We start from the raw sequence: 27,875 nt of genomic DNA on the forward strand, positions 1-27,875 counted from the left end.
TAAACTATATTGTATACAATGAAGCAAAATATTATCGGACGTTGAAATGCGACAAAATCATAACGTGGAAATCCGCATTTTATCGGAAATCAAAATTCGATAAAAGGAGAATTTGATATTCGAAGAATAATAAATCGAGTTTTGACATCTGATCGGATTTTGATATCCAATTGATTTATTATTGGATTTCAGTATCCGATTAAGAGTTGAGAGTTTTATACTGAATTTATACATCTGTTTGACGCGAGAAGCTTAAAAAAATTTCTTTTCCAGTTCTAATGACAATCACCACCACATGCCTTGAATACTTCTTAACGAAGAATCTCTCTCAAATCTCTTTCAAAGACCACAAAAGATGAAACCAGTGAAGGAAACAATGAAGAAATGAAAGGGATGCAGGAATGAAAGAAATATATAAACTTTCACCCTCATTCAATGCTCCACTCAATCACTCAACCACTTAATTCGATAAAAAAATATTTAATTCTGACCAACCTCATTAATTATAAAAACATTTGTGGAAACTAGATGTGCATGATAAAACCCTTAGAGGTGCATGGTAAAATACCCAAACAACTTTTGTGTGAGAATAATTTGGGACCAATTAGAAGATTAATGTCATTATATATATTATACATAAAATTGAATATTATGTGAAATAATTTAAACGTATTTTGAGCTAAACTCATGTGCAATTTTATTGGAAAATTGAAATTAATTTGGTTAAAGAAAATTAGAATCTTATTTTGCTTATTGAAGATATTGCATTGATGACATGAAGCACGTACGATTTAACTTCTACTATGGTCATTGCCGACAAGATTTTATGAAAGATTATTCACTACTGCTGCAAAAAAAAAAAGAAAAAGAAAAGAGAAACAAAGGTGATGCTACTGTTCTTGCAACTGTAATTCGTCGTTCTTGGCAAACTGACCTCATCGGAATAGATATGCTGTCTATCCAATAAAAACATCAGTTTATTTATACTTTTTCATAGTTAAAATAATTATCGGTATTTTCTAAATCTTCTGTCACGTAATTAATTAACACCTGCATAAAATTTTTAAATTCATCTCAAGTTTAAGGGAGATTATATATTAAATAGTCTGTTCTTCTTGAAAGAATATTTGAATAGTATGATTTTGTGATTTTCAAACATTTGCGAAATCATGTTCGGCCGATCTTTTAGAAGAAAAAATATGCTATCAACCTGAGGGAGGCATATGTGTTCCTTTTTTTTGGTTAGATGTGATTTTTATTTCTTTTTCACCGTTAACTAAAATGTAAAATAATATGCAAAACTTGTCTACTTTAACATAATGCTTTGTTCTATTTTGTTCGAGAAATATTTTTAAAATGTTACCATTTTTTTCTTTTTCCCGATTCAGAAAAAGTACAAATAAGAAAATTTGAAAATAGTAAAATATTATTTTATAACTATTTAAATACAAGAAAACGTAAGAATGAAGAATCAAAATAAAAATTATCATTTTTCAGAAACAAACTTACGCTGTCAGAGCCGGATCACCAATTCAAAAGAAAAATGGGTAAACCAATGTAAATTAATTTCCAATTGCAATAGTTCAGCAAACTTATAATCTAATAAAAATATCGAAAAAATCGGCTAAAAACTGATTTAAATAAAATCAATGATAGCTTAAATAAGGAATTAATAATTAGGAGTTTACATACAATGGTTATATCTCTTTTCATTCGTGAACAATTCCATTGCACAATATCTCATTATAACGCAACAATAGTTGGTGTTTATTTACAACAGCAGAAGAATCCATATACAAATCTGGAAAACAAATTTATTTCAACATCATAGTTAAGGCTTTTCTCTGAAAATTATGATCTAGCAAAAGTTTATTTAACAAAATACACAGATCATAACAAGGCGATAATTAGAAACGAAATTTCTACTGGGGATTTGGAGGACGGCTGTTAGCAGCAGCAACACGGGATCCCCATTCCAGCAGTTCTTTGCTGGTATCATCTTTGTGTACAAAAACTTCAATAAAACATAGTGATTCTTTCTTTTCTCCACTAGCTATTCTAATTGCTTCTGTCAGATCATCCTCTGTTCGTACCTACACCAACAATTTATAAATGGAAATTCCGAAGTAACTCTTTTTCTTGTGAAGTAATTATCAAAATCTAAAGGCTTGAAACGATGTTCATTTTCAAACGGACTCTTACTTCCTTATTTTATTATATCTAAGTTTTGAATACAGTCATATTTGGGGACTATATGCTTACAAAGTACAAAACAAGGGTGCTCTTTCCCTTTAATGATACCAACTATAGATCATAATTAGCATAGTATATTAAAGAAAGATCAGTGGTTCCACAAAGCATTATTCCCTTTCAATTACCCCAGTTTATAGAAAAAATTAAAATTTACAAGGATCAAAACTAATAAAAGAAATTATATAAATTACACTGTCACTCTCAGGTTTTGTGAGATTGTGTCAACTCTCCGTGTTATTTTTTCTACCCGGACACTAATCTCCTTTGAAAAAAGAAACATTACAATGACACTTTTTATACATTGCACAATTTGCACTAACTCCTCTTGATTGCTTGAAAAACAGAGTCCCTGTTCTATTTTACAGTAAGGAAGGTTGCTCCAAATGTTAAAAAGCAAGGAAGTTTATGCAATTTACGAAATTTCAGCAGTGTAAGTATAAGTTGTTTAAAAAATTTTGAGGGCTGAAACCAAATTAAACATATTTATAAAGATCAAACGTTGTGATTATTCAAATTTTATGCTAACCTTGGCAACCCAGCATTTGCCTTGTCCATTATGGATGGCTTCAACAAAACGAGTGTAGTCCCAATTCTTGATCACATTGTAGGGGCCATCATGAATCTCAACTTCGATGGTATAACCTCCATTATTAATGAGAAAAATTATGCTCTTTTGTCCGCATCGAATCATTGTTGAAATATCCTGTGCTGTTACCTGAAAACTGCCATCACCAATGCAAGCAATTACACGCTTGTCTGTCGCAGCTTGTGCATATCCAAGAGTAGCACCAACTGACCAACCAATGGATCCATACTGCATCTGAAATTCATACCTGAAAGAAGGAATTCAAATTGATAGTGTTAGTTCCAGCAATATAATGGTTGTAATTAGCACATTGCTCGATGCAGTCATAGTAAACGACTCTCACCCGCATTTCTCAGGCAGACGGAGCTTCTGACAGTTGAACCACGAGTCTCCAGTTTCCGCTATTACAGCAGTATCTCCGCTAAGCATGTCCTGTTCAACAGATTCAATTAATGGACTATAAGGGAAAGATTGAATGTTTTAATCCGATTGAAACCATGCAAATAACGTTGCAGATTTAGCAATGTTACGAGAATCATCTGAAATTGCTATGTTCCCCGTTTTGTGGAATGCTTCAAACTACTGATTCACACAATTAACGGATACATACAAACCATGAAGCTACTTACGAAGACAGTTTTACAAATTTTAGCATGAGTCTGGTTGAGTAATCATGCAGTTACCACCATGATAGACGAAGAAAACTACTGGACCTAAAAACCGCTAGTAAGCAAGAAAATGATAACGATTTTCAAATAAATAAGTAACACCAAGTGTGCGCTATCTTGTTCTTTAGTATAAAAACGAAGCAAAGGTTTTGACTGAAATTCTAGTTTAGACCAAAGTAACAGGAAGAGAACTCTAGCTCAAATTCCTGCCACAGAATCACTTGATATCAAATTAGAAGGAGCTTATGAATAGACTTACTTGAATGTGTTTGAATAGAACATTAACTCTTAGAGGTTCATCCTGCTCTCGCTTCAGAGGAATGCCGGGAGGGACATAGATACGTCGGTAATTCTCCACAGCTGTGGTGTTTGTTTTCACTTTTTTAGCCAATGCAGTTAAGAAATCAGCCATGAAAACCCAGCCAAAGGAAAGACCATTGCCAATGGTCACCCGATTAGACTGCACTATTATGGCTTTCTCCTTCTTTATCAATAATGAGTATCCAACGGAGCTATAGTCATTGAAGATGGGGCCAACAAAAACATAAGCATCGGCCGACTCCACTATCTCTCCACAGTAGCTAGTACTGACAGCACCCCAATATGTACCAATGAAATGAGGATGATGCTCTGGTACAAGTCCCTTTCCCGATGGCATAACAGCTATTGGATATCCACTAGCTTCTGCAAACTCCAGAAAGGCCTTTTGTGCCTTCGCAACCCTTAATTTTGGTCCAGCCACAATCACTGGCTTCACAGCTTTGTTCAGTAAAGCAGCAGTCGCTTCCACTGCAGCTTCTAATCCTTCTTGATTACTTGTCCTACATAAAAAAATATTTTTTTCCACCATTAACTTATTGCCAAATGTCTATGCAAGAACAAACATTGGTCGTCTGGAATTTGCCTCACCGCATATATACATATAAATTTTTAATACTTTTTATGGGAAAAATAAAAAGACTATATGCGGACAATAGGGTCATCTAGTCACAAACAAATAGGGATGGCATGGCAAGGGTCACTGAGAATGCGGGTTTTGAATATTACGTTTTTATCTATAACTAAAAATTTATTCTCACCATTTTCAAATTTATTAGGAATAAATTTTTTGTTTCATCGGTTGTGTTTATATTAACTTTCTTAATAGCAATTTAACGAAAATGTTTTTTCTTGTTGTTGAAAAGTGATTAGAAAAGCGTACTTGGGTGCAAGAAAGAATGGAACGGGGTCTCTAGCAAAAGTTGGATGAGGAATTCCAGGAAGATTACAACTGATGCTGATATAAACAGGCTTGCTTTCCTTTAAAGCAGTAGAAATCGCAGTGTCAATTAGTTCGTGCGCGTCGTCCAAGTTATTCACCACTGCCTGAAGAATCATAAACACTCATACTAATCAAAGATAGTTCAATTCCATTCAAAGCCTCAAAAATCAAAAACCAAAACCAAAAGACGCACTCTTCTCTCACCTGAAAACACGTGACGCTTTGAAAGCACCGAAGCTCTTGGGAGAAATCGGGTAACCCGATGGTGTGGTGGAGGATCCTGTTGGTGCCGTAGTCGTTCGAGTTGGGTCCTCCGACGACGCAAATCACCGGTAAATTTTCGCTGTAAGCTCCGGCAATGGCGTTGAGGACGCTGAGTCCACCGACGGTGAAGGTGACGACGCAAGCACCGACGCCCCTGGCACGCGCGTAGCCGTCGGCGGCATAGCCGGCGTTGAGCTCGTTGCAACAGCCGACGAGGTTGAGGCTGGGCTCGGCAATGAGGTGGTCGAGCAGGGTCAAGTTGAAGTCGCCGGGGACGGAGAAGACGTCCCTGACGCCTATCTCAACGAGGCGGCGAGCCAAGTGGCGGCCGAGCGTGCCGTCGAAGGAGGGGGAAGCAGAGGTGGTTTGAGCTGCCGCTCCAACTTTAGTGGCGCTTTCCATGTTTGGAGGTTTCGGTTCTGAAGTGATCGTATAAGCGGTTTTTGTGAGTGTGGAGCGAGCGAGGGTTTTATGATGAAGGGCTTTCTTAAACCATGTGCCATTTCTTTGCAGGTTTCAGAAACAGACAACCCTGCCACAGTTCCACACAAAACCACTTTCTTTTTGTTTTAAAATGGTATGTCTTGTAATTCATCCATAAAAAAACACTGCGCGAATGGCAATGATATAAGCAACTTGCTATAAAATAACTTTGCCTTTTGAACACTGTCTTTTTTTGTGACATTATTGTGTGACAGTGTTGATTTTATGCAGTGTTGTTCAATTTCTTATTGGTTTATTTAAGGTATGTATGTACCTGTGCTACTACAAGTTACGGTCATCCAACCAATACAAAACAGTGGAAAAGAAAACCCAGCTGAGTTTGAATCAGAATATATTGATCACGTTCTAGAATAAGGAACATTGTCTTTGTCTGCATAATTAAAAATCCATTTATATTAAAAATCTTCTGCTAGTTTCTTTTCTTTTCGCCCATATTGTACCTTTGTTTTTGGTAAAGAAGTTGGAAATTTCATCATAAAACTTTACTTTTGAACAGGGTATTATTGAATTTGCCTCACGCCTTTATTTTCAATCAAAACTAAACATTTGTGGCGCATTATTGGTCAAAGAACGAAATGATAATAAACTTCTAAACAGACAAAGGCTTAAATGATGTGACAAGGATTCTTCCTAAGCTACATTAAAGTTGTCATAATTAGATCTTATAAAATTCTGACTTGAAAAACAATTTTTAAATAAAGATTGAATTATTTTAACAGATTGATTTGGATATCATATCTCATTCAATTATACTCTTAGAACATATTAGTTGTCCTAATCAGAAAATTTTTAAATTAACAAAATAATAAATTATAATGTGTTTCGGGTATAGGGTCGTAGTCCCTTATTCAAAGTAATACAAGTTGTTTTCAAGATCGGAAAAACTCCCTAGTGGTTCTTCATGTAAGTGATCGTTCTCCTTTTTCCTTGTTCAAACCGTGGATGAGTACTTGTTAAAGACACTTCAACACTCAAGTTAGTAATATAACCGAATGATTTGCCATAGCAAGTAATGCATACATTATGCATCGTGATTCTAAAATCATACCTTAGACCTTTATTTATACTAGTTATGTTTCGTTGGCCTAATGACGGTCCAATCACACCTTAATTTGTATTAAGGACTTGATGAATCATTATCATTTGACACGACCTAGGTGAACGGCCATAGAAGAACGGTCTGAAAGAACAACTTGGGAGGACGTCCTAGAAAAATGTTCTGAAAAACGACTTGAGAAGACATCCTGAAAGAACAGTAGACAACCTAAAAAGTCGATATGAAAAAACGATCCTAGAAACACGACGTTTGGAAAGACGGCCATGAAAGGACCGTAGATACATAAATTCGAGTAGTCCTTATTCACAACATAAACTTGCCCAAACCTTATTTAAGAACTAGAATGTGGCATTGCTAATATTTTTTTCGTTCATTCTTCACCTAAAACGAGACTCAATAGAGTTTGTTTCCCATCTAAATCTTTGTCATTTATTAACATTCTTCGTTTTTTTTTGTTGAAATTTAATCCACATGTATTGTTATTTATATTTATTTTGTAAGCTTTTAATATTTATAAATTTTTAAATATTGTTTGTATTAAAATATATTTAATAATTCAACATATAATTTATAAACAGATTATATGAGTAAATTAGTTTTTTAAAGTATAATGATCTCTTGAATTTTTCCTAAATTTAGTAAAACTCAATGTAACATGTTTGAATTTAAAAACTTTTAACTCGTCTCTTTTACTTTTAAGATCATTTTTATCTGTTGTTATAACAGAGGGGTACAAATAATAATAAAAAAAAAGTGAATAGAAAAATTATATAAAAAAAATAATTATACTCTGACAACATTTTAATACTATCTACGTGTCATTATGTGATTGATCCATGTTTATGTTTATGATTATTATTATTGATTATGAAGTAATTTTGGAACAATCACAGAATGATACGTAGATGATGTTAAAATGTTGTAAAAAAAATGTTATAAAAGTATCATTATCCAAAAAAGAAATAGGTAACATGGAAGATGATAGAAAAAGTGACGTGAAAAATAAAGTGTGGAGAAAAAAAAAAAGATAATGAGAAAGTAAAAATATATTGAGTTAATTAATCCATTAAAAGAAGAGAAAAGTGAAAAACTGTGATTTTATTCTTTTTTATTTCTTTTTGTTTTTTATTTATTATTTTCATTGTTTAATTATTTTCAATAATTAATTTCTAATTTATGTTTATATTTCTAAAACATTAACTTCACAATATTTTTTATGTACTTTTTTTAAAATAAAATTATTTCACCCATGTTAAATTAAGTATTGACAAGTAGTTATTTCAAAATCTCTATTTTAAACTATTTTCTTTTGGTTCATAGTCTCTTCATAATTTCGATTTCACACTCAATATTAGGTGCAAGAATAATTTTGGGTAAGAATGAGTTTATAGAATAATAAAAATAAGTTTGTAGAATATTATATATCACAAAGAGATACAATGAACTTGTCTCACTTCCTTTCAAACGAAGAAAAAATAGTTCAATAATTGAAATGACCAAAATTTGCATTAGGCAAACACAACGAACTAAATTGAGGTTGAGAATATGGTCCTTCTATAAAAGCTTGCGCGATTAATTTATATGCAGCTTCGGTTAAATGCAATCCATCCCATCCAATATACTTGGAAGGATCATCACAAACATTGAAGCTTTCAGTGCCACAGAAATTGTATGGATCTCCCTTTCCACAACAACAATTAATACTCATAAATCCTGCATAGGAATCAAAGTACAAATCATAATGTTACATGTATGAAGTAATTTGTTATAATGAAGTATGAAGCTGCGTTATGGAACATTATTTAGCAAACATACAAAAAAATTACAATGTGAATTCAGAAGATTACCAAACTTTGTGGGGTCACGATATAAACGCAATGCAGCATTGTAATAATCAGCATAAATGATATTGGCATGAGGATGAAGTGTTCTAAGCTTGTCTAATTCACTTTGGAGCTCATGATTGTAATATTCAGCAAACTCATTTAACCACTTCAAACACCCACTCTGGTCATACTGCTCTTTATCTAGGGTCTCATAAATTCTTAAATAAATAACACTACATCCAATTGGCAAATTTCCTGGAACAATTAGTGTTCGAGCCCCTGCATCAATTAACTCCTATAAAATAAAGTACAAAAGGTTTTAGGTATGCTTTGAAGTTAAAATAAAAATGTTTAGCGAGATACTGTAAAACAAGAAAATGTAAATCTGCATATGTTACCACCTTAATACTCCAATAACTCTAGTCCTCAAATTTTTCTCTTGTCATTACTTTAATTTTTAAAAAAATAAATCTCACTAAACGAATCTATATAAATAAAATATATCATTTTATCATCTCACCCTATGTTTGAATAGAGAATCAAAGTGGTGAATCGTAATGTTAGAAATATTAATTTGGTGACAAGATATTTTAGGTTATTAAAGTGATAACATATGTAACTGCAGAAGAAGAATTAAAGGTTTACTAACTAAAAAAATAAAATAAAAAACTTACATGAATAGCTGAAGTTATTGCATTGATTACATATGGAACATATGTTCTAATCTCTGCTATGTTCTTTTGACGAAACAAAGGGAAATTGAAATCGTTTCCTCCAATTTCACCCATAAGAAATAACGAGTTCCCAAAAACTTCAGAACAATCTGCAAGATTAAACCTTTATTTACTATTTGATATTTTTAGAGTTATATCAATTGTGAAATTATGTTGGAATTTTAGGGGACTAATCTATATCTCTCACTTCACTTTGCACAAACATCTCCTCATCTTTTTTTGTAGAATATAATAAGTATATAAAACTGTGAACTTTTTAGTAATTTATTACTTAATCTTTAATTAAATATGCCTTGCATAAATTCATAAATGTAAAGCTTAATATAAAAAAATATGTATATCTTAAATAATACGCTGCTCACCATCTTCATAAACACACCAAGAAACCTAAATGTATGCAACTATAGCTTTTAAAAATAGTTACTTAAAATGACACTTAATGTTGACTTAGAAACTTCTTGGTTATGTCTATTTTATTTTATTTTATATAAAAATATCATTTGACATAAATAAAAAAAATAATGAAATCAAATATTAATGTTCTAAAATACAAAAATCAAAGAACTTTTCATAAAAAAAATAAAAAATGAATGAATTAATGTGATATATTAAAAGTATTATATCGTTATAGTTATCACTAAATTATAAATTTTGATATAAAAAATTATATTTTAGAGAAAATAATACTTGACATAAAAATAAACATTCAATTTTCTTATAAGAAATTTTTAAAAAAACTTAGAACTTAAATTTTATTTATTTATTTTTATTTAAGTTTTAGCTAATATAATATTCTTAAGTTGATCCTTTTCATACTAATATCTATCACAACTAATAGGAAAAAGTATAGCGGTTAAAATGGGTCACCTGGCACGATCCGATCCGGCTCACTACGGGTTGGTCACTTAATGAGTCAATCCTTATTAGGAAATCAGAAAAATTCGAACTCGATCCAACTCACCACAGGTTGGTGGGTAAATGATTAGCTTATTGGCTCACTTAATTACAATTTTTTTAAAATAAAAAAAAATTACAAACTTTCTATAATTTAATTCTAAACAAATTTCACTTTTTAATTAATTTTAAAAATAATAAACTTAAATAATCTTTTTAAAGAAAAATAAAATAATAAATTTTTTTATTAAATTAAAATTAAATTAGGTGGACATGAATCAAGTTTAAAAGAGTCATGTTGAAATCTAACACACATAAAATATGTATAATTTTTTCAAACCCGAACTCATACACGTGATCATATTGACATCCAATGAGTTGTCGACAACCATAGGAAAATTTGACACCTATAGGAAAAAGCATGAAAAAGCATTGAAGAAGATAAGTGTGTAAGGTAGTGGTTGTGTAGAGAGACGAGAGAGCCAAAACAATGGAGAACTTGCCTGAGGAATTATTGCAGAGAGAAGGAAGCAATTCCTTGAACCAATTCAATTGAACTGTAAGAGAATTATTGGTTTGGATAGAAAATCCCCTCTCTTCAAAGAAGCTTGCCTCCAAAGCCGTGGCTCCACTCACAGCAAAATTGGTTCCTCCCTCCGCGTTCTTCTTTTCCATATAAGCTTTCACCAATGGAAGTCCCAATGACTCAGCTGCAAATAACAAACAAATAAAGCTACCTTCATTGATTTTAATTATTTTTTTCCATTATGTTTGTACATAATCTACAAAACCCAATTTATATGTCCATCACTGTCATTCACTTAAACATTATAATTCAAATATAATTATGCTCAACCACACACTCATCTCACAGAAGATAACACACTTATGGATGACCTAATTAATAGATAGATTTTTTATATATTTTAATTTGACTATACTTGAAATTAAAAATTAAAAGTAGGAGTGAGAGAAACAGAGAAACGGAACCGATGAAATCGATGATGAGGCGGCCATCGGAGCAGCGTCCAGAGACATGGTGAAAGAAGGTTTCACCGTAGGGTGGTTGGAAGCAGTGATGAGAAGGGCGCTCAAAATAGAAATTGCCAGTGTCAGCAAGAGAATCTCCGAAACTGAAGATGTAGGTGAATGAGCATGGCGACGCCACTGATAACAGTGGTGATTCTGAATTTGAAGTAGCTATCATAAAAGCTGCAGTTACCACTGCGAATGTAATCCATACCTGTTTACAGATTAACCTCATCCTGAATGCGCTGCACCACATTACACCCTGCGAACCTCAATTTATATTCTTTCTTAAATTAAATATTAACTTTAATTTATGTATTGGTTCAAATTTGCCGATAAAAATATTTCACATGTAAAATAATTCTTTGACGATTATATTATAATAATAATATAAATAGTAATATATTATTAAGTAACAGAACTAATAAACTAGGAAAACAAATGGGCCTTTGTAGATTTTGTATAAAATAGTTTTGATTTTTATGAAAAAATTTAAATTAGTTAGACATGATGTAAGTAATATGTTTTTTTTAAAATTTAGATTGTGGATATGTAAATACTTTGTTTTGTCTTTATATTGAAATTGGAGACTAGTAGCTTAGGACTAATGGAAAAAGGATCTTCACATAAATAGTCCAAAAATTATGATGTTATAATATATTGATATTTGTCTTATTTTTTATAAATTTTGAAATACTCCTGAAATCTTTGTAAGAGTTGGATGACTATAGATCATTTTACAAACTGTTATACTTTTGCTTTTGATATAAATATATATGCTTCTCTTCATAATATTAGTAAAGGTCGTTACACTCAATAATATAAATAATAACAAAACATAAATTTTATACTTATTAATGGAAGAGAAACCAAATACATTTTTTTTTCTTTAAAAGAAAAATAATTATAGTTTGTAATGATCCTCGTTGGTGCATTATTATTTAGGTGACTCTCTCACCTAATTAAAGCGCAAGCATTTGATTTTGTATTGAAAAGAGCAAACTAGTAATCTTGTACTAAAGTGTAAATATATCATTATAGATCCGAAATTGCACGAGAGGGAGATCGAATTTCAAAGCAAATAAAATCTTAATTAAAAGTATTTATGGGACTTTTATTTAGTAACAATGTAAAAAGATCTTGGCGGTTAATTAATGGTAGTCTATTAAAATTTAAAAAAGGTTTGCATGTGTCATCTAATAGTATATGATCTATAATAATATATAGAAAAACTTTCTAATACAGTGTATATAAATGTATTTATTTATTTTCCTTATAATAATTATATAAAAGGGAGATAGATTGAATTTGATAAACTTGTCAAGTATGATTATGTAGGTTGAATAAAGCATACAAGGGGTTGTTGTATGATTTCTTTTTTCCTGCGTACCAATAATTTCTTTTAAAATTCCTTATATAGTGCATCAAATTTACAACACAATTTTTATTTTAGGTTTGAATTCGGTGTTTGGAGAGTCAAATTCAGACTTTTATTTTTGTGAATGGTGATTAAAATACTAATCGTAATTCAATTCCTAAGAATCAAATTTTGAATTCGGTTTTTATTTTTATTTTTTATTTTAAATTTTATTAAAATAAAAAGAAAAAAATAAAAAAATTTATATATTTTTGTAATGAGAAAATATGTATTTATATATTTAAATTTTGTTAAATTATACTTTTGAAATAATTCTTTTATTTTCATTTATTAAAAGAAGGGAGACGAAAATAAAACTTAAGAAATGATTGCTTAATAATTTTTCTTTATTAATTGTTTAATAATTTTTTTCAATTATTTATAATATGATTTATTCGAATGATATTATGTTTATAATATATATATATATATATATATATATATATATATATATATATATATATATATATATATATATATATATATATATATATAAAAGTTGTTTTAATTTCATTTTTGTTTTATAAAATTTTGTTTAATTGAAGAATTTGTAATAATGAAATTGAAAATGTATAATTGAATATAAAATTTGTTTATTTAATTTAATTAATTACACATACATTAAGCAAACAAAATTTATGATATTGGAGGTTTAAATCTTATATCATCTTTTAAATCGACAAAATTATAAGGTTTCATTTCTTTTTATTATTCGTTAAGGTGTTGATGGATATATATCTATTGTTTGGATAAATAATTTAATATATTCCAAATGTGTACATGAATCTATACGTTAAACTTTTTTTTCACCAGTTAATCATTTGTATGATATTATTATTTTATTTGATTTTGACTCTGTAGTTTGTTATTAACTATTCTTGTTGGATGAGGTAATCAGTTACTATTTTGGGATCTTCGTACTACATTATTTTTTCATATGTTTATACAATTTGTCTTTAATAATTTTTATTCTCATCTCCTGATATCTACTAAACCAAAGTCAGAATAATTATTTTAAAACTATAATTTAACAATATAAAACTATATGAAATTTCATAAATAATTTTAAAAAACTCAGATATATAAATAAATATTTTTATTACAAAAACATATAATTTCTTTATTTTACCTTCTCCTTTTATTTTAATAAAATTAAAAAAATAAAAAATTAATTTGAAATTTGATTCTCTTACAAAATCGAATTCTATCTAATATTTTAATTATCATTCACAAAAATAAAAATCAGAATTTAGTTATGGAAAAACCAAATTCTAAACTTAAATCATAATTATATATATATATATATATATATATATATATATATATATATATATATATATATATATGATTGGTTAATTTATGTAACTATCAAATTTTAATTGATAAAAAAAATTATTTATAAAAAAAGACATATTTTAAATATAGGGATATTTTAGAGCAGTAACACATGGTTCAATAATATCTTCTTAATTAATCTTGTTTCTATTCTTCACCCATGACCGCTTCCACCAGGAACCAAGCCCTCTCTCTTCTTGCTACCGCCAACAATTATGGTGACCTTGCCGTTAAAACCTCATCACTCAAACAAGCAAAGACCTTCTTCTCTCCATCGACCACTCTCTCGCCGTCGATATCCTCTGTTTATTGAGTCATCCTGTTAGAGTTTGTTCCCAAACTAATATACACTGAATATGAAGAATTAAAGATTTCTCAACATTCATCGAAGTATTCAAAAAGTCAATCACTAACCCAAAGAATTGCTTTTCCTATACCCTTTTCTGTAAGCAAGGTGACCAACTTTATGAAGCAGGTAGCTTGATTTATTTTGGGCTGCTTCTTTTTCATTCTGAGAAATCTAACATTCCCCATTTTCTGCGGTGTATCTTCTCTCTTTTGAAGAAGTGTGTGAATAGATTAACAAGTCAAAAAAATTAAGCAGAATTTTTAATGGTTGAAACCGCCCACTGTTTCAAAACGGAAAACCAAAACCTCCTGAAGTGTTTTAATGGCTGAAACCTTCCTCATTCTTTCCTATTTCCTTAATTACTTAATTAATTTGACATCATCATTTAGGATTCTAAAGGGCCCTTTAAAAGCGCGACACGCACTCCTTCAGTTTCTCTGTTGCTTTCACTATTAGGCCCATTTGAAAAATGATTTTTCTAAATTAGTCAGATAATAAAAATGTATATATATCAGAACACTTACCGCTACCCTCAACTACCCACCTACTGCTACAATGCAAAGGTAAAGGCAAGGACTTGGTATGAATTGCATGAAACAAATAAAAGTATTGTTACTCTGAATACTTTAAATTAATGACGCACCATTTCGCCTCTTGCTTTTTGTTTCAACATTTATATAAAAGTCCATCACTGTCAACCTTTTTGTGCAGTTTTCTTATTTCATATATATATTTCAGTAATATGTGCCTTCATATCATAATTAGATGTGAAAGTGAAACCCATCGTCAATCTCCTAGGAATAAGTACGTTTCCAGTAAATATATTATCATATTTTAGTAATATTTTTACCTGAAGTATCCTCTGTTTAGTAATATTTTACCTGAATGGTTTTGTGTTGCACACTTACCATCATACGCAAGGCCACACATTCATTCTCAATTTCGACCTTTGCAAACGTCGGCATGGCCAGTTGACCATCCATTTTGAACTCATCATGCTTCCGTTTAACAGATCGAATCCAAACCCCCGAAGATTAAGCCAACATGGAGCAACCACATCCACAATTGCAACATTTCAACAAATCCTTAGAAGATGGAACTACTTCCGAAGCCATAGATAAAAAATGCATAAAAACCCTTGAACCACTTACAATCACCACCAACGTTTCACCAAATTCAAAAACAAATCACCTTACGAAAATACTCATCAACCAAAAATTTTTGATATATACTTCGACATTCACTCGGTTTTCACCTCCCTCTTGTCAATCACCTTCCCATCGGATCAATAAATAAGGCAAAAAACCTACAACAAAAAACATAGAGCCACCAAGATCAGAATCGTGAACAACTCAGAAGCAATGGTTTCAAGGTCAGCATTTTCCTCAGGTGATAGATCACCGATCTCAATGAGTGCGGTGGGTCCTCGCCGGCGATAGAGACAAAGTGGGAGATGTTGGTGTCGATCTGGTCGGTGTAGAGGGAGACAGTTTGCCACCCAGAGACGGAGGGAGAGAGAGGGAGAGAAGCTCGGCGTGAAGATGCAGGGAAGGATTGACACGTTTCAGAAAATAGAAAAATGACGTGGTACACTGTTAGCCACCTAAGAAAAAAATTAACGCGGTTAGTCATGGAAGAATAAAAATTATAGTTTCCTTAAGAATCAAAATGTACCAAAGTTTGAAAGAGGGACAGAAACTAAAATCGTTTGATAGTTGAGAGACTAAAATCATATTTAACTCTTTATTAATTTGTATATATTTTTGAATTAAAATATATTTAATAACAACATATAATTTATAAACAAATGTATGGGTAATTTTTTTTTAAAGTGTAATGATCTCTTAAATTTTCTTAGTCCAACTAAATTTAATGTAACAAGATCGTATTTAAAAACTTTTAATTCGTCTGTTTTAATTTTTAAGTCACTTGGTTTCTATTGTTAAAAGAATGGAGCGATTCAAATACTCTCCGATTATCTCATCCGTAACTTGTGAAAATTATGTCGTAAGAAATACATAATTTAAATTAATACACTGATAAGAAAAAAATAATAAGCATGATCCAACAATTCGGGATGAATCGATTTAAGAAGTTGATGGAAATATCCAGACTCTTTTACTTCTTTAGTTTACATTAGTTTATACATTTTTTCTATTTGTAACGTTTTCACCATTGTTTTGTTTGTGATCCAAAATTAAGTTATATTCTTTGATAGAAACATATTTAAGTTCATGATGGGAAAAAAGACAAGGAAGAGAATTAAAGTAAAACACGAAATGACTTTAAAAAAGATTAAATATTATATATTAGTTATAGTGATAAATTAGTATGTAAAGTCTTTTAATATAAATGTCATCCTCCCATTTTTTTATCGGATATAAGTTTAACTCGTATAGAAAATTTTATAATTTATTACAAAATTAACATTGTTTAAACTTTTTATATAAGTTCTAGTGATAATCCATGTATAAAGTCTTATCATAATTATAATGTCACTTCATCATTTATTATATTGTAGGAATTATAATTGATAAAATAAATCATCATAAAAACTCATTTCTACATTAATGATCTGTACATTTCCACTTAAATGTTTTTATCATGTATCAACATTTTTTTAGTTCTGAAAATAAAACTTTTGACTTCAATATCGTAGAGATAACAGTTGTGAGATTGATAGTGCTAAAAGATACATGTGTGACCACTATTTATATTATGGGAGCTACATTTGAACTTGTCTCACTTACTTTAAAACAAAAGAAAAAAATAATTCAGCCATTAAAATAACCAAAATTTTCATTAGGCAAACACAACGAATTAAATTGAGGTTGTGAATGTTGTCCTTTTATAAAGTTTTGAGCAATTAATTTATATGCAGCTTCAGTTAAATGAATTCCATCCCATGCAATATACTTAGAAGGATTATCACAAACATTCACACTTGGATCACCACATTTTACTAATTCATTGAAATTGTATGGACCCCCCTTTCCACAACAAGCTTTAAGACCAATAAATCCTGCATAGGAAATCAAAGTATAAATCACAGTATTATTTGTATGAAGTAATTTGTTATGATGAAGTATGAATATGCATTATGGAAACATTATTTAAAGCAAACATGCACTGAATTACAATGAGAATTGAGATGATTACCAAACTTTTTGGGGTCACTATATAAAGGCAATGCAGCATTGTAATAATCACCATAGATGATATTGACATGAGGATGAAGTGTTCGAAGCTTGTCTAATTCACTTTGGAGCTCATGATTGTAATATCCAGCAAACTCATTTAACCACTTCAAACACCCACTTTGGTCATATTGCTTCTTATCTAAGGTCTCATAAATTGTTAAATGTATTACACTACATCCACGTGGTAAATTTCCTGGAACAATTAGTGTGCGAGCCCCTACACCAATTAACTCCTGTAAAGCAAGACAAAAGGTTTTAAGTATCTTTTAAAACTGTACAAAAAATGTTTAGCGAGATATTGCAAAATAAAAGAAAATGAAATTCTTAATATGTTACCACCTTAATATTCTCAAAACTTTAAACCTCATTTTTTTCTCTTGCCATAACTTTAATCTTGTAAAAAAAATCTGATCAAATTAAACTATTCAAATAAAATATATCATTTTATCATCTCATCTTATGTTAAACAGAGAATCAAAGTGATGATAATAAAATCGTAATGTTAGAAATATTAATTTGGTGACGAGATATTATGAAAGATTAAAGTGATGACATATGTAATTGCAGAAAAACGAATTAAAGGTTTATTAAATCAAAAAACAAACAAACAAACTTACATGGATAGCTGAAGCTATTGCATTGATCACATATGGAACATATGTTTTAACATCTGCTATGCTCTTTTGTTGAAATAAAAGATAACTTAGATCATTTCCTCCTATTTCTCCCACAAGAAATAATGCGTTTCCCAAAACTTCACGACAATCTGTAAAATTAAACCGTTTGATATTGTTAGAGTTATATCAATCGTCTAATTACATTGCAGTTTTAGGAATAGATTTATATCTTTTTCTTCCTTTTCTACAAAGCACTGTGAAGACTATGGAACTTAATTTAATTTAATATTTCATATTTTTTATTATTGTGAGATATTGTTTTCTATTTAGTTATATAAAAACTTTTATGTAAAACTTGAGAAATACACCAAAGTAAATATATTTTTTATTTGTGACAAAGGCACTTGTACGTTAACTTTTTATGTAGTTTATTTATTTCTTTCCTCTTTTATATAAAATTATTAAATTTTAATAATTTATTATTTAATTAAACAGGTCTCACATAAACTCGTAAATGTCAACAAGTTTAATATTACAAAAAATATCTCAAAGAATGCTCTCCTTCTTCGTAAACACAGATCAATAATTAATCCTACATGTATAAAGCTATGGCTTTTAAAAAAATTACATAAAATCACACTTAATATTGACTTAGAAACTTGGTTATGCTTTAACATTTTGTGTACTGTGTTTGTAAATTAGTAAAAGAAAAAACGACTATTATTATTATAGAATTTGAATAAGAAAGATAAGAAAAAAAAATTGTACAAAGAGAATGATAGATGTGATGAAAAAGGAAGTTGAATATTTATTTATTAGTATGTATGTGGTTTAAAATAAGAAAAATATTATTGAGTTATTAATATTTTGTGTGCATTCATAAAATTTGATGAAATTTTATGTTTTATTTTAGAGATATTAAAATAGGTTCCAATCCATAAGTCAAATTCACTAGTTTGAACCTAGTTGGATTGAAAAAAAGTTAATTTTTTTTTATATAAGGATCAAATTGAATTTGGCTAATTTAATTTGTGGGTTAAAGGGATTTTAAGTCAAGTTGAAGGTGGATTAATCCATAACTTAACAATAATATTCCTTTATTAATTTTGTATCATTTTTTACAAGTTTTTTTATTATAATTATTTACTATTGTGGGATAAAAATTTGATTTTTTTTTATAATATAACTTTTCTTCAAGAATTTTTTAATGGATTAGATGTTTAATTTATCTGTTGGTCAAGTTATATAAATCAACATTTTAATTTTCAATCACTATCTTTATAATAATGTTTGGTAAATTTAGTCAGCATTTGCTATAGGATTATAAGTTGGGTCAATTCACTTTGATTATATTATAATAAATATATAAAATAAATTTTAAAAAATATAAAACATGTGGGTCGAATTAAGTTAATTTATTTTTAGTTTAACCTATGATAAATCAACTTATATATTCGAGTTGACTCACATTAACACTCTTGTCTTTATTAAGCTCGAAAAGATATATCTAAGATTAATAAGGGTTGCATAGTTGTATTTGCTACATATCCTATTTGAAAAAATCCTTCCATTATTTGTTGGGTATTTATCAAAGAATATTTGTGAATTTTTTTATACTAATAAATATCTATGATGCTTATAAATATTTTTTTGTTTTATTTTTTACAAAGTTTAAACAAAATCATTTAATGATAAATTGTTGAAATATAAATTTAGATAACAAAAAATAATTTTTTTAAATCAAAATACACATTAAAATATAAATATAAATAAATTTATTCTTATAAAAAAACAAATTTAAACGTGTTTTCCCAACATATAAATTTTTAAAAAATAATCTTTTTAAAATTTATTTTCATTTCATTAGTATAAAAAAAAATATGAAATGAAATCTAAATTATTATTAGTTAAGGAGTGAAATTTAAACCTAATTCAACCCCACAAAATCGGTTTATAGATAAGATTTAAGCTCACTTAATTTAGAATATATACGTGATTAACTTAAAGTGTAAAAGTAGATGCAATACAAAGTAGTTTTGTGAGGTTGAATTAGATTTAAAGTCCACTTATTAACATTATTCAATAATTTATGTTTCTTTAGTTAATAATTTCATTTGATCACTTCATTTATAAAAAAAATACAAAATAAAATTTATTAATAAATAAGATGATCACTTCATTTATAAAAAAAACACAAAAAATAAAATTTATTAATAAATAAGATGTACATGTGAGTCCAATACCATAATTTCTTTGTCCGTCTCATTAACAAATAAATAACTAAATTGTACCATGAATATTCGTCGGAACTATTTTTTTTCATCCTTAATTACAATACTATTAAAAAAATTAATATTGAGTTGAGAGTGAATAATCATCAACATTTGATGAGATGACTAAAAAATATTGTTAGACATTATCTCTATTGGAGTAAAATAAATTATATTTAACTTAAGTGTTCTATTACATCCACAAATTCTACGTGGTTTATAAAGCAAAACATTATTATTTATATACATCTTTCTTTTTTAAAAGATTATAATGCATATTAAAAGATACAGTTTTAATATTATTGAACCACAAAAATAAATAATATCTCGCTTAGTTATGTTTACGGATAACAAAATTCAACAAGTACGTTTTATTGCTGTGTTTTTAAGAACGTTATTGGATGGGTTTTCTTTTTTAAAGTTGATCTTTGCTGACTAATATCTATCACCGCCAATAGGAAAAAGACAGGTGTGTAGAGTAGTGGTTGTGTAGAGAGATGAGAGAGAAAAAAAAGGGAGAACTTGCCTGTGGAATAATTGCAGAGAGAAGGAAGCAGTTCCTTGAACCAATTCAATTGATCTGTCAGAGAATGATTGGTTGGAAGAGAAATGCCCCTCTGTTCGAAAAAGCTCGGCTCTAAAGCCGTGGCTCCAATCACAGCAAAATTGGTTCCTCCCTCCGCATTCTTCTTTTCCTTATAAGCTTTCACCAATGGAAGTCCCAATGCCTCAGCTGCAAATAACAAAAAAACAAAGCTACCTTCATTCATTTAAATTATTTTTTTCCATTTATGTTTGAACTTAATCTACAAAACCCAATTTATAAGTTCATCACTAACTGTCATTCACTCAAACATTTGAATTCAAATATACTTGTGCTTTACAACACATTCATCTCACAGAAGATAACAGATCTATGGATGATCTAGCTAATAGATAGATTTTTTTTACATCTATTCTAATTTGATTATACTTGAAATGAAAAATTAAAAGTAGGAGTGAGAGAAACAGAGAAACGGAACCGATGAAATCGATGATGAGGCGGCCATCGGAGCAGCGTCCAGAGACATGGTGGAAGAACGTTTCACCGTAGGGTGGTTGGAAGCAGCGATGAGAAGGGCTGTCAAAATAGAAATTGCCAGTATCAGCAAGAGAATCGCCGAAACTGAAGATGGAGGTGAATGGGTATGGCGGCACCGCTAATAACGGTGGTGATTCTGAATATGAAGTAGCTAACACAAATGTTGCAGTTACCACTGCAATTGTAATCCATCGCTGTTTGCAGATTGACTTCATTCGGAATGCGATACACACCACAAATCACACTTGCAATCGTCAATTCTTTCTTAAATTAAATATTACTTTTAATTTATATATGGCTTCAAATTTGCCTACAAAAATATTTCACAAGTAAAATAATTGTTTGACGCGTATATTATAATAATAATAATATAAATAGTAATATATTATTAAGTAACAGAACTAATAAACTAGGAAAACAACTGGGCCTTTGTAGATTTTGTATAAAATAGTTTTGATTTTTATGAAAAAGACTTAAATTAGTTAGGCAGGATGATAAGTAATATTTAAAAAAAAAATTGAGATTGTGGATGTGTAAATACTTTGTTTTGTCTTTGTATTTGTGTTTATTAAGTAATTTAAAAAATGTACTTTTTGGATTTGATTTTTTATGTTTCATTTTATTTCAATATTTTTTTCTACACGATCTTTCTTTAATTACACATTTTTCATTACAATATTTTATTTAAATTAATTCATGTCTAAAATACACTTTTTTATAATTTGAGTTTATTTTTATCACACGGGAATAATTTTGAATATTCAATTATGTAAACCATTACATAATTAGCTAATTAAAAAATCATCTTCTATTCTTTATTTGGTTATTATTTTTGTTTAGTTTAAATAATTTTTATTGTGCAACATAATTTTTCATTTTCTCTTTTAATATTTTAAGTCATTTAATATTGATAAGTTTACTCCAGTAAAATATTTTCTTTCTCAATATTTCCAAAAATAATAGAAGTTATGATTATCCTAAATTTTTAATTATATGTAATTGTTATTTTTTTAAAATGTATATAATTATAATTTTTTATTTAAAATTTGATTCTAAAAAATTAAATATCATACGCTGATTTATAGTGACAAACTAGTATGCAAAGTCTTCTAATATAAATATCACCCTCCTATTTTTTCTCTACATTCTATGTTTAACTAGTATAAACAATCGTATAATTTATTACAAAATTGTCATCCTTTAAACTTTCTATATAGGTTTTAATAATAACCGAAGTTTTATAATAATTACAACTTTGATTATGTCTTATGTCTTGTAAATTATAATCGACATAATAAATTGTTTTTACATTAATGATTTGTACATTTCTAGTGAAATGTTTTTATCATGACTCAATATTTTTTTTTTTTAATTCTGTAAATAAAACTTTTGACATCAGTATCATAAAGACAGCAGTTGTAAGATTGATAACTATAGTCATAAAATATACATGTGTGAACAATATTTATATTACGAGAGCTACATTGAACTTGTCTCACTTACTTTAAAATAAAAGAAAAAATAATTCAGCTATTGAAATAACCAAAATTTTCGTTAGGCAAACCCAACGAACTAAATCGAGGTTGAGAATGTTGTCCTTTTATAAATCCTTGAGCAATTAATTTATATGCAGCTTCAGTTAAATGAATTCCATCCCAACCAATATGCTTGGAAGGATCATCACAAACAGTCACACTTGGATCACCACATTTTACTAATTTATTGAAATTGTATGGACCCCCCTTTCCACAACAAGCTTTAAGACCAATAAATCCTGCATAGGAATCAAAGTATGAATCACAATATTATATGTATGAAGTAATTTGTTATGATGAAGTATGAATATGCGTTATGGAAAGATTATTTAAAGCAAATATGCACTGAATTACAATGAGAATTTAGATGATTACCAAACTTTTTGGGATCACGATATAAAGGCAATGCAGCATTGTAATAATCACCATAGATGATATTGGCATGAGGATGAAGTGTCCGAAGCCTTTCTAATTCACTTTGGAGTTCATGATTGTAATATTCAGCAAACTCATTTAACCACTTCAAACACCCACTTTGGTCATACTGCTTCTTATCTAAGGTCTCATAAATTGTTAAATATATTACACTACATCCAATTGGTAAATTTCCTGGAACAATTAGTGTGCGAGCTCCTACACCAATTAACTCCTGTAAACCAAGTGACAAAAAGGTTTTAGGTATCTTTTAAAGTTATAATAAAAATATTTAGCGAGATACTGCAAAATAAAAGAAAATGAAATTCTTATTATGTTACCACCTTAATACTCCAAAAACTCTATACCTCAAATTTTTCTCTTGTCATCACTTTAATCTTGAAAAAAAAAGATCTCACCCAATTAAACTATACAAATAAAATATATCATTTTCTCATCTCATCCTATGTTAAATAGAGAATCAAAGTGATGATAATGAAATCGTAATGTTAGAAAATATTAATTTGGTGGCGAGATATTATGAATTATTAATGTGATACCATATATGTAATTGCAGAAAAACGAATTAAATGTTTACTAAATGAAAAAAAAAACAAACAAACTTACATGGATAGCTGAAGCTATTGCATTGATCACATATGGAACATACGTTTTAACATCTGCTATGCTCTTTTGTTGAAAGAAAAGATAATTTAGATCATTTCCTCCTATTTCTCCCATAAGAAATAATGAGTTCCCCAAAACTTCCTGACAATCTGTAAAATTAAACCTTTTGATATGGCTAGAGTTATATCAATCGTGGAATTACATTGGAGTTTTAGGGGAGAATAACAATACCATGATATATTTTTAGGGTTTATATTCATTTGATACAGACTATATGAGTAAAATGGTCATAAAAATGTAAATTTTTGTATTGTTTTAAGGAAGAAGAGTATAAAAAGTAAATAAGAACAATATTAAATTAATGTAAAAAATTTAGATGTGTTAAATAATCTTTACTCTTTCAGAAAATGATCTATATCTATCTTCCTTTTCTACAAGCATATGCTCATCTTTTCGTAGAATATAATAGATATATAAAATTCTTAAATTTTAGTAATTTATTATTTAATTAAAAAGGTCTCACATAAACTCAAAAAAGCCAACAAGTTTAATATTACAAATAATATCTTAAGGAATTGCTCTCCTTCATGAACACATATCAATAATTAAACCTACATGTATAAAGCTGATCCTTATTTTTTTAAGAATGTTATTGGATGGTTTTTTTTTTAAGAACGTTATTAGATGGATCATTGTTTTTTTAAGTTGATCATAAAAATGAGTTTTTTATATTCATTTCACATATAATACAAAATATAAAATGGTCACAAAAATGTAAAATTTTATATTTTTTTAAGAAAAAAATAAATAAAAAGTAAGTAAAATTTAATATTTTTCATAGTAAAAGACATTGAAGAAAATAAGTGTGTAAGGTAGTGGTTGTGTGGAGAGACGAGAGAGAAAAAAAATGAATAACTTGCCTGTTAAATTATTGCAGAGAGAAGGAAGCAATTCCTTGAACCAATTCAATTGATCTGTCAGAGAATAATTTGTTGGAAGAGAAATGCCTCTCTGTTCAAAAAAGCTCGGCTCTAAAGCCGTGGCTCCAATCACAGCAAAATTGGTTCCTCCCTCCGCATTCTTCTTTTCCTTATAAGCTTTCACCAATGGAAGTCCCAATGCCTCGGCTGCAAATAACAAACAAATAAAGCTACCTTCATTCATTTAAATTATTTCTTTCCATTTATGTTTGAACTTAATCTACAAAACCCAATTTATAAGTTCATCACTAACTGTCATTCACTCAAACATTTGAATTCAAATATACTTGTGCTTTACAACACATTCATCTCACAGAAGATAACAGATCTATGGATGATCTAGCTAATAGATTGATTTTTTTTTTTACATCTATTCTAATTTGATTATACTTGAAATGAAAAATTAAAAGTAGGAGTGAGAGAAACAGAGAAACGGAACCGATGAAATCGATGATGAGGCGGCCATCGGAGCAACGTCCAGAGACATGGTGGAAGAAGGTTTCACCGTAGGGAGGAAGGAAGCAGTCTTCAGAAGGGTGGTAGGAAGCGAGATACAAGTTGCCAGTGTCAGCAAGAGAATCGCCGAAACTGAAGATGGAGGTGAATGGGCATGGCGACACCGCTAATAACGGTGGTGATTCTGAATACGAAGTAGCTAAAACAAATGTTGCAGTTACCACTGCAATTGTAATCCATCGCTGTTCACAGATTGACTTCATTCGGAACGCGATGCACAGCACACAACACACTTGCAATCATCGATTTATTCTTTCTTAAATTAAATATTAATTTTAATTTATATATTGCTTCAAATTTCTCGACAAAATATTTCAAAAAGAATTTTTTACGCTTATATTATAATAATATAAATAGTAATATATTATTATGAGTTTTGATATATCTAAGTAACAGAACACATAAACTAGGAAAATAAATGGGGTTTTGTGGATTTTGTATAGAATTGAGATGATAGATGTGTAAATACTTTTTTTTGTCTTTAATTTATTAAGTAATTTTTAAAATGTATTTTTATGATTTTTTTTATTTTTTTATTTGATTTCAATAAATTTTATTTTTCTACACAATTTTTTATTTTCTATATAGATTGTTAGACTCATATAGTAAGTTCATTTTAATCTTAAAGATATTTTCTCTCTATCTATAATTTTAATTACACATTTTTCATTACAAGATTTTTATTTAGATTAATCATGTCTTAAATACACTTTTTGATCATTTGTGTTTATTTTTATCATACAATAATAATTTTGAATATTCCATTATGTAAACCATTCTCTAATTAGCTAATCTAAAAAATGTATCTTATATTCTTTTTTTAATTTTTAATTTTATTTTATTTAAATAAATTTTATTCTGCTACATATTTTTTTATTTTCTCTCTTAATATTTTAACATATTTAATATTGCTAAATTTCATTCAAATATCAAAAATATTTTCTTTCCCAACATTTACAAACATAATAAAAAATATAACTATCGTAAAATTTTAATAATATGTAATTGTTATTTGATATTTCATTTTAAATTTATATTTATAATATTTTTTAAAATTTGACTGTAAAAATATTAAATTTATATTATTTTAAAATTGAATTCTCAATAATATAAAAAATAGCAAAACAAAAAATATACAAAAAATGTTTAACAAAGAAAAATAATTATATTCCGAGTGCTCCTCATCAGTGCATTATTATTTTAGGTGACTGCCAACACATTAACACTCAATCATTTATTATTTTATTCAAAAGAGTATACTCGTGACCTTGTACTAAAGTATAAAAAATGTTATGATAGATGCGAAATTACAGATACGGAGACCCAATTTCGATGCAAATAAAATCTTAATTTTAAGTATTTAAGGGACTTTTATTTATTAACAATGTAAAAAATCTTAGTTAATTAATGACAGTATATGATCTATAATAATATATAGTATAAACTTTCTAATACAGTGTATATAAATGTATTTATTTTATTTTTCCTTATAATAATGATATAGAAGAGAGATAGATTGAATTTGATAAAACTGTTAAGTACGATTATGTAGGTTGAACAAAGCATAGAAGGGGTTGTTGTAATGACATAATCAATCAGAAAATTATGATCACATACATATATGGACATAATTAATGAAAAGACAATCTACCAAACCATTATTTTAAGATGAAAATAAAAAGATTATTTTAACATGGAATCTTGGAGATGAACCACTCCATCACCACAATAGGAGCCTTGATGAGCGCCAGAGCAAACTCTACTATGATGGTCACGCAAAGACAACAAGGACATATGCACGTCAAAATCAACCTTCAAAGAATGAAAATCAAGAGGCTATTTCAAACTTTCATCATAGATTATCAAATTCAGAACTTAGCAGAGAAAGAAGAGAAGCTTACCCAACAATCCAAACAATCACACCCACAAGGGAGATCAAAAGAGACAAGAAGGCAAAAGGCAGGCCCAACAGAAACCCAAGTGGCCTGCATTTACAGTCTTCAGAGCAGCAGCACATGCTTCAATGATTAATATCTTCTCAATTCATCTTCTCATTCATATGCTTACTATATATATGTTGAAGCTTTTATCTTATCCAGAAGGCGAATGCAACATGAAGTAGAGCAGAGAAGAGAAGTGTACAACAGAAACGCGTAGTTAGGTGCCGGTTAGCCACCTGCACTGATCCTATGGCTAGAAAGAGTAGGGTTGATTGCCATACCAAAACTCCATTATTCAACGTTCTTGTTGTATTTTATTGGGAAAGTAATTAAACGTGGCAGTTTCAAATAGTTGACTGTGAGGCCTGTCTGCGTCGCCATGCTAAGATTGAATCATTCAGTGATGTGTTGAACTTGGGGCGTTATCACCTCAATCAAGATAAATACCACATCCAACATGTCTGCAATTTCATTCACACATTTCTTCAAACAATTACAAGCCCTGAAACATATATAAA

General features: G+C 29.1%; 5 protein-coding genes across 7 annotated transcripts; all 5 read right to left on the reverse strand.

Moving 5' to 3' along the window:
- Positions 1-1,706: 1,706 nt before the first annotated feature.
- LOC108342840 (pyruvate decarboxylase 1) lies at positions 1,707-5,491 on the reverse strand. Of its 3 annotated transcripts, XR_008250190.1 has the most exons (7): positions 4,973-5,491; positions 4,709-4,872; positions 3,767-4,328; positions 3,183-3,271; positions 2,969-3,086; positions 2,780-2,895; positions 1,954-2,093 (listed from the first exon to the last, which is right to left on the reverse strand). XR_008250190.1 is itself a non-coding variant. In XM_052879710.1 (6 exons), the coding sequence occupies exons 1-6, from the start codon at positions 5,432-5,434 to the stop codon at positions 2,851-2,853; spliced, it is 1,440 nt and encodes a 479-aa protein (XP_052735670.1). In that variant the 5' UTR covers positions 5,435-5,491; the 3' UTR covers positions 1,707-2,850. The 3 variants fall into 3 exon arrangements, 2 of the variants coding, with proteins under 2 accessions (XP_052735670.1, XP_017436181.1); XM_052879710.1 differs by having other exon boundaries at positions 1,707-2,895; XM_017580692.2 differs by having other exon boundaries at positions 1,707-2,093; positions 2,780-3,086; positions 4,973-5,490.
- A 2,495-nt stretch (positions 5,492-7,986) lies between these two features.
- Positions 7,987-11,347, reverse strand: LOC108342844 (GDSL esterase/lipase At1g28600). Its single transcript, XM_017580695.2, has 5 exons — positions 11,038-11,347; positions 10,551-10,757; positions 9,094-9,242; positions 8,441-8,714; positions 7,987-8,306 (listed from the first exon to the last, which is right to left on the reverse strand). The coding sequence occupies exons 1-5, from the start codon at positions 11,330-11,332 to the stop codon at positions 8,074-8,076; spliced, it is 1,158 nt and encodes a 385-aa protein (XP_017436184.2). The 5' UTR covers positions 11,333-11,347; the 3' UTR covers positions 7,987-8,073.
- Positions 11,348-16,950: 5,603 nt separating this feature from the next.
- On the reverse strand, positions 16,951-21,605 carry LOC108342843 (GDSL esterase/lipase At1g28590-like). The gene is made up of 5 exons (XM_017580694.2): positions 21,287-21,605; positions 20,791-20,997; positions 17,995-18,143; positions 17,337-17,610; positions 16,951-17,199 (listed from the first exon to the last, which is right to left on the reverse strand). The coding sequence occupies exons 1-5, from the start codon at positions 21,558-21,560 to the stop codon at positions 16,952-16,954; spliced, it is 1,152 nt and encodes a 383-aa protein (XP_017436183.1). The 5' UTR covers positions 21,561-21,605; the 3' UTR covers position 16,951.
- Positions 21,606-22,747: 1,142 nt separating this feature from the next.
- Positions 22,748-25,656, reverse strand: LOC108342842 (GDSL esterase/lipase At1g28600-like). Its single transcript, XM_017580693.2, has 5 exons — positions 25,341-25,656; positions 24,842-25,048; positions 23,922-24,070; positions 23,256-23,529; positions 22,748-23,119 (listed from the first exon to the last, which is right to left on the reverse strand). The coding sequence occupies exons 1-5, from the start codon at positions 25,618-25,620 to the stop codon at positions 22,872-22,874; spliced, it is 1,158 nt and encodes a 385-aa protein (XP_017436182.1). The 5' UTR covers positions 25,621-25,656; the 3' UTR covers positions 22,748-22,871.
- A 1,311-nt stretch (positions 25,657-26,967) lies between these two features.
- Positions 26,968-27,838, reverse strand: LOC108342845 (signaling peptide TAXIMIN 1). The gene is made up of 2 exons (XM_017580697.2): positions 27,319-27,838; positions 26,968-27,229 (listed from the first exon to the last, which is right to left on the reverse strand). The coding sequence occupies exons 1-2, from the start codon at positions 27,432-27,434 to the stop codon at positions 27,106-27,108; spliced, it is 240 nt and encodes a 79-aa protein (XP_017436186.1). The 5' UTR covers positions 27,435-27,838; the 3' UTR covers positions 26,968-27,105.
- Between the last annotated feature and the right edge of the window lie 37 nt (positions 27,839-27,875).

The sequence above is a fragment of the Vigna angularis genome, chromosome 6 (genome assembly GCF_016808095.1).
Source record: "Vigna angularis cultivar LongXiaoDou No.4 chromosome 6, ASM1680809v1, whole genome shotgun sequence".
Lineage (NCBI taxonomy): Eukaryota > Viridiplantae > Streptophyta > Magnoliopsida > Fabales > Fabaceae > Vigna > Vigna angularis.

What these genes read in the sequence shown, in the direction of transcription:
- LOC108342844 (XM_017580695.2), bottom strand. Translation starts at nt 11,332, where the DNA reads ATGTGGTGCAGCGCATTCAGGATGAGGTTAATCTGTAAACAGGTATGG. An exon ending in CAATAACTTCAGCTATTCAT is followed by an intron (nt 8,715 to 9,093) that starts GTAAGTTTTTTA and finishes TTTATTTTATAG; the next exon opens with GAGTTAATTGATGCAGGGGC. An exon ending in TCGTGACCCCACAAAGTTTG is followed by an intron (nt 8,307 to 8,440) that starts GTAATCTTCTGA and finishes ATTCCTATGCAG; the next exon opens with GATTTATGAGTATTAATTGT.
- LOC108342843 (XM_017580694.2), bottom strand. Translation starts at nt 21,560, where the DNA reads ATGAAGTCAATCTGCAAACAGCGATGGATTACAATTGCAGTGGTAACT. An exon ending in CCTCATCATCGATTTCATCG is followed by an intron (nt 20,998 to 21,286) that starts GTTCCGTTTCTC and finishes TGTTATTTGCAG; the next exon opens with CTGAGGCATTGGGACTTCCA. An exon ending in TCTCTGCAATTATTCCACAG is followed by an intron (nt 18,144 to 20,790) that starts GCAAGTTCTCCC and finishes TTAATTTTACAG; the next exon opens with ATTGTCGTGAAGTTTTGGGA.
- LOC108342845 (XM_017580697.2), bottom strand. Translation starts at nt 27,434, where the DNA reads ATGTGCTGCTGCTCTGAAGACTGTAAATGCAGGCCACTTGGGTTTCTG. An exon ending in GTGATTGTTTGGATTGTTGG is followed by an intron (nt 27,230 to 27,318) that starts GTAAGCTTCTCT and finishes CATTCTTTGAAG; the next exon opens with GTTGATTTTGACGTGCATAT.
- LOC108342842 (XM_017580693.2), bottom strand. Translation starts at nt 25,620, where the DNA reads ATGAAGTCAATCTGTGAACAGCGATGGATTACAATTGCAGTGGTAACT. An exon ending in CAATAGCTTCAGCTATCCAT is followed by an intron (nt 23,530 to 23,921) that starts GTAAGTTTGTTT and finishes CTTGGTTTACAG; the next exon opens with GAGTTAATTGGTGTAGGAGC. An exon ending in TCGTGATCCCAAAAAGTTTG is followed by an intron (nt 23,120 to 23,255) that starts GTAATCATCTAA and finishes ATTCCTATGCAG; the next exon opens with GATTTATTGGTCTTAAAGCT.
- LOC108342840 (XM_017580692.2), bottom strand. Translation starts at nt 5,434, where the DNA reads ATGGAAAGCGCCACTAAAGTTGGAGCGGCAGCTCAAACCACCTCTGCT. An exon ending in AAAGCGTCACGTGTTTTCAG is followed by an intron (nt 4,873 to 4,972) that starts GTGAGAGAAGAG and finishes ATGATTCTTCAG; the next exon opens with GCAGTGGTGAATAACTTGGA. An exon ending in TTCTATTCAAACACATTCAA is followed by an intron (nt 3,272 to 3,766) that starts GTAAGTCTATTC and finishes TCTGTTGAACAG; the next exon opens with GACATGCTTAGCGGAGATAC.